This window comes from Stegastes partitus, unplaced genomic scaffold (genome assembly GCF_000690725.1).
Source record: "Stegastes partitus isolate 25-593 unplaced genomic scaffold, Stegastes_partitus-1.0.2 Scaffold1120, whole genome shotgun sequence".
Taxonomy (NCBI): Eukaryota; Metazoa; Chordata; class Actinopteri; family Pomacentridae; genus Stegastes; species Stegastes partitus.
In genome coordinates, this window is record NW_007578851.1 from 63,123 (window position 1) to 69,113 (window position 5,991).

General features: G+C 47.5%; 1 protein-coding gene across 1 annotated transcript in view; it reads left to right on the top strand.

Moving 5' to 3' along the window:
* Window positions 1-452: 452 nt before the first annotated feature.
* ddx31 (DEAD (Asp-Glu-Ala-Asp) box polypeptide 31) overlaps window positions 453-5,991 on the top strand; it is a 20,651-nt gene continuing 15,112 nt past the window's right edge. Inside the window, exons 1-12 of the mRNA XM_008296330.1 lie at window positions 453-524; window positions 754-1,094; window positions 1,375-1,485; window positions 1,588-1,763; window positions 2,103-2,178; window positions 2,452-2,495; window positions 2,625-2,695; window positions 3,052-3,161; window positions 3,246-3,287; window positions 4,684-4,748; window positions 4,859-4,978; window positions 5,057-5,163. Coding sequence (XP_008294552.1) covers window positions 993-1,094; window positions 1,375-1,485; window positions 1,588-1,763; window positions 2,103-2,178; window positions 2,452-2,495; window positions 2,625-2,695; window positions 3,052-3,161; window positions 3,246-3,287; window positions 4,684-4,748; window positions 4,859-4,978; window positions 5,057-5,163 — 1,024 coding nt within the window. The 5' untranslated portion in view covers window positions 453-524; window positions 754-992. The remainder of the gene's footprint in view (window positions 525-753; window positions 1,095-1,374; window positions 1,486-1,587; window positions 1,764-2,102; window positions 2,179-2,451; window positions 2,496-2,624; window positions 2,696-3,051; window positions 3,162-3,245; window positions 3,288-4,683; window positions 4,749-4,858; window positions 4,979-5,056; window positions 5,164-5,991) is intronic.

Genomic DNA, 5,991 nt, shown 5'->3' on the forward strand with positions numbered 1-5,991 from the left:
CAGTAATCTATTTGGTATCTACTGTGTTCATGTCTTTAATAATCACGGAGCGGTTCTTTTAACAGCGTTCATCCTGTTCTGTTATATAATATAAAATATTCAGTTTATTGATTGAAATGTTCTTTATTTATTCAGAATTAAAACGGAATTAAACAAAATGCTATAAAATGTGCAGAAAGAAGAAACAATGAATGAAAATGTATATTTTATGATTCCAGTTTCCTGTTTGTGTCTGAACTATTCATATTATAAAATATGAATAATGTTCCAATTCTGACTAAAAACAGGATTATTACGAACACGCTGGTGTTAAACCTTCAGATATTCCTTCATTCTGTCTTTATTAACTCCTGTTTGGTCGCATTGACTTGATGGTTTCCTTCTTTAGACACTGAACCAACTGAAACCTGTGAAGGCGACGGGACGCTGCTGCGCATGTCCACAGCATCGGCTGCTGAGGGGCGGGGCTTCAGTGACGTAGCAGGAAGCGTCTCCACGCGTGTGCAAGTCCTGAAAGTTTCACGGTGAGATTTTAATTTTCTGCTTTTCTCTGTTTTTACCAGATTTTAAGAAACAGCTGCTGTTAGCATCAAGCTAACGTTAGCTGCTGCTGCACACACACACACACACACACACACACACACACACACACACGTGTTGTGTGTGTGTGTGTGTGTGTTTGTTCGTGTTGTCGGTCTGTAAACGCGTGTTTCTCTCGGAGCCGCTGGACATTCAGAAATGTGTGAATTTCAGGTTTCCTCTCCGGTGGTGAAATCTGATCCTGAGCCCGGTCGCGCGCTCAGGTGTGACTCCTAAGCCGGAACCGGTCGGTCCGACGTGTTTCATCAGAACGGAACATGTGGAACGTCTCTGAACTCAACTCAACAAACTGATCTGAGCACAGCAGCTGCTCTCAGCTCAACGAGCAGCTCGTGACCGGAGTGTGTGTGTGTGTGTGTGTGTGTGTGTGTGTGTGTACAGGTGAGTTGATAATGTCATCAGCTGATGAGCAGCTGTGTCTGAACATCTGCAGCGAAGTGACGTCATCGTCCAGCAGGAGGAGACACGTGACGACTCAGCAGCGATGGAGCAAAGTAAGAACAGCTGCTGTGTACAGGTTGTTTACAGGTTGTTTATAGGTTGTTTACAGGTTGTGTTCATGTTGTTTACAGGTTGTGTTCATGTTGTTTTCAGGTTGTGTTCATGTTGTTTACAGGTTGTTTATAGGTTGTTTACAGGTTGTGTTCATGTTGTTTTCATGTTGTTTACAGGTTGTTTACAGGTTGTGTTCATGTCGTTTTCATGTTGTTTACAGGTTGTTTACAGGTTGTTTACAGGTTGTTTACAGGTGTGCTCTCTGCTGTGTTTCTGCAGAAGAAGCAGAGAGCAGAGAAAAGGAGGTTGAGCTCCTCAGAGGAGGACAGGAGGAGACGTAGATTCAAACAGACAGAGCAGCAGGAGGAGGCGGAGCCTGCGGAGACTCAGGTGAGCTCACCTGTTTGCACCAGTCAGTTCAGTTATTTACTGTTAAAAACAACAGAAGAAACTGAAGAACCAGCTTTTTCTGTTTCTGTTTTTTCCACTCAGGCTCCGCCCACTGAGGTGGCAGACAGAACACCACCGAAGAAGAAGAAGAAGATGAAGGAGACACTGAAGGATGCAGTGAAGGATGCAGTGAAGGAGGCAGTGAAGGAGGCAGGTCGCAGCAGCATCAAGACGTCGTCTCTGTTCAAACACAACCCTGACATCCCCCAGCTCCACAGGTAGCTCCTCCTCTGATTGGCCCAGCAGGCTGCTAATGTCACCGTTTCCAATACCAATAATCAATAATTCATTATGTGATGATGGACCTGAAGCGTTTAATAAGATGTAAGTAGAATATTTCCTTTGTGTTCCTGGATCATCTCCATCTGAAACCTCAGAGATAACCTGAATACTGTCGGTTACCATAGTGACCCAGCACTGTAGCATCGGTTACCATGGTGATCCAGCACTGTAGCATCGGTTACCATGGTGATCCAGCACTGTAGCATCGGTTACCATGGTGATCCAGCTGTGCGTGTCGTTTGAACAGCTACAGTAACTCTGATGTTTCCTCTCAGTCCTGCAGTCTCACAGCTGACGGAGCAGATTTTCACCTCTGATTCATTTTCAGACCTTCATCTGCATCCTCACCTGGTAACACACACACACACACACACACACACACACACACACACCTACCTGTTACTACCTGAGTTACTGTGTTTTATTGATTTTATTAGTAGTTTTTATTTTTTTAAACATTTCATTTGTGTTTTTAATTAACTTTAGATGTTTCACTGTTGCGTCTCTGTTATTGATTTATTGATTTATTGATTTGTTAATTGACCAATTAATTGACTTCGAGAAACACTGATTTTAAACACGTTTGAAAGCTCTGCGTTCTGATTGGCTGTTTGTGTCCTCCAGGTGGCGACGCTGAACAAAGTCCTGAATGTTTCCACACTGACCAGGTGAGTCCACACACGTCACATTCACCTCACCTGGGATCTTTTGATCACCTGATCAATCAGCTGATTTTGTCCTCACAACATGAGGAAAGCGGATGAAACCTGATTTGCCGGGATTGTGTGTGTGTTCAGTGTTCAGAAGCGGTCCATTCCAGCTCTTCTATCAGGACGAGACGCTGTGATTCGTTCTCAGACTGGATCAGGTGAGTCGACCCGTTCAGTTCATCAGCACTGACAGAGCTGTTATTCCAGACCTCTGTGATCCAGTTAGAACTGGTCGGAACACGTCATCATGGATCTGAATAGCTGTGGTGAAGCTGTTGAGCACATTTTAAATTATTTAGTTGTTTTGGACATTTATTGAGTTTTTTGTTGTGATGACTAATCGTGACCCACATGAAACGGTTCCTGTTCTGGAGGTGATTGTTGCTGTGATGCAGGAAAGTCATGTGGAGGCCCGTTTGGTTTGTCGTCATGGTGATGAGATGCTGTGTTTCTGACAGGCAGGTACCTGAGCAGGTGAGTGGTTCCTCTGTAGTGACAGCGTCTCTGTCTGCAGGTAAAACTTTGTCCTTCGCCGTCCCGCTGGTCCAGAGTCTCCAGGAGCTGCAGCCCAAGATCCGCCGCTCAGACGGGCCGCTGGCTGTCGTCATCGTTCCCACCAGAGAGGTTCTGATACGTTCTGACCCGACCTGATAGGTTCTGACACGCCATGGTCAGTTTGTGACGTTCTCTCTCTCTCCTGTTCTCCAGCTCGCCCTGCAGACCTTCCACACCTTCCAGAAGCTTCTTAAGGTAGCTCACCTGCTGCTCCTCTGTGTCTACACCCGTCTACATCCGTCTACACCCATCTACACCCGTCTACACCCGTCTACACCCGTCTACACCCATCTATACCCACCTACACCCGTCTACACCCGTCTACACCCGTCTACATCCGTCTACATCCTTCTACACCCACCTACACCCGTCTACACCCATCTACACCCGTCTAAACCTGTCTACACGTGTCTACACCCGTCTACACCCGTCTACATCCGTCTAAACCTGTCTACATCCTTCTACACCCGTCTACACCCGTCTACATCCGTCTACACGTGTCTACACCCGTCTACACCCGTCTACACCCGTCTACACGTGTCTACACCCGTCTACATCCATCTACACCCGTCTACATCCGTCTACACGGGTCTACACCCGTCTACACCCATCTACACCCGTCTACACCCGTCTACACCCGTCTACACCCGTCTACATCCTTCTACACCCGTCTACATCCGTCTACACCCGTCTACACCCGTCTAAACCTGTCTACGTCCTTCTACACCCGTCTACACCCGTCTACATCCGTCTACACGTGTCTACACCCGTCTACACCCGTCTACACCCGTCTACATCCATCTACACCCGTCTACATCCGTCTACACCCGTCTACACCCGTCTACACCCGTCTAAACCTGTCTACACGTGTCTACACCCGTCTACACCCGTCTACACCCGTCTACACCCATCTACACCCGTCTACACCCGTCTACACCCGTCTAAACCTGTCTACACCCGTCTACATCCTTCTACACCCGTCTGCACCCGTCTACATCCGTCTACACGTGTCTANCGTCTGCACCCGTCTACATCCGTCTACACGTGTCTACACCCGTCTACACCCGTCTAAACCTGTCTACACCCGTCTACATCCTTCTACACCCGTCTACATCCGTCTACACCCGTCTACACCTGTCTACACCCACCTACACCCACCTACACCTATCTACACCCGTCTACACCTGTCTACATCCGTCTACACCCATCTGCACCCGTCTACACCCGTCTACATCCGTCTACACCTGTCTACACATGTCTACACCTGTCTACATCCATCTACACCCATCTACACCCATCTACACCCGTCTACATCCGTCTACACCCATCTACATCCGTCTACACCCGTCTACATCCGTCTACACCTGTCTACACGTGTCTACACCCGTCTACATCCTTCTACACCCATCTACATCCGTCTACATCCTTCTACACCCATCTACATCCGTCTACACCCATCTACACCCATCTACATCCGTCTACACCCATCTACACCCGTCTACATCTTTCTACACCTGTCTACACCTGTCTACATCCATCTACACCCGTCTACACCTGTCCGTATTGAACTCACTCAGGTGTGTCTCTGCAGCCCTTCACCTGGATCGTGCCAGGTGTGCTAATGGGAGGAGAGAAGAGGAAGGCAGAGAAGGCCAGGTAGGTTCACACCTGGACTCAGCGGTTTGAAGTTGAGTTTCAGATGATGAGGAACCTGAAGCTGCAGGCGTTCTCGAGGAGGTTCTGAACTCTGTGTTGTGTCTCTTCAGGCTCCGTAAAGGAATCAACATCCTGGTGTCGACTCCTGGACGTCTGGTGGATCACATCAAACACACCCTGAGCATTGCCTTCAGCGCAGTCCGCTGGCTGGTCCTGGACGAAGCCGACCGGTGACTCGCAGCTTCACAACGTCCAATCAGCTGCTGTGTGTTTGTGAGTCTGTTGTGTTAAACTGTGTGTGTGTTCAGGACTCTGGATCTGGGCTTCGAGAAGGACCTGACCGTCATATTAAACAGCCTGAACGCTGCCGGACCTGGAAGACAGAACGTCCTGCTGTCGGCTACACTCACACTGGGTAAACTTGCCGTCACCACACGGCAACATGCTAGCACGCTAATGACATGCCAACACGCTAATGACACGCCAATAAGCTAACAACATGCCAATATGCTAACAACACAACAACACATTAACAACATGCTAACACACAAATGGCACGCCAACACGCTAATGAAACGCCAATATGCTAACAACACGCTAGCATGCTAACGACACAACAGTACGCTAATGACACGAGAACACACTAATGACACATCAATATTCTACCAACACACTAACGACACGTCAACATGTTAACGTCACGTTAACATGCTAACGACACACCAGTATGCTAATGACACGAGAACACGCTAATGACACGCCAACAAAACACACTGAAGCGCTCATAACAAGAGCCCAAAACCTCCAGTAGGTTTAAAAGGTGTTTTTATCAATAATTAAATCCCTAGAATTCCCCAGTTTATCAGCCAGAAGCTACAAAACAGGAAGAATCATCAGATTTTCTACAGTTAACGAGCAGAGTAAAAAAGTCTGGAGAGGCTGGAAAGATGGAAATAGTTCTGTATCTGCAGTATGAGGACACAAGTACGACCAAAACAAGACAAAAACAACAAAAATAAGACACGAAACAACAAGAAGGACACATGAAACATGACAACACCAGATGCAATCCGCCAGAAACGAGATATTAAACAATAAAAACAAAACTTGAAACCAGATGGTGTGGAGATGAGAGTGGACTTCAGGAGACAGCCCTGTGTCAGCCGGAGAGTCCTTCAGGCTCTTGGGGACGACAATCACCCAGGACCTGAAGTAGCAGAAGAGCATCCGCTGCATCCTCAAC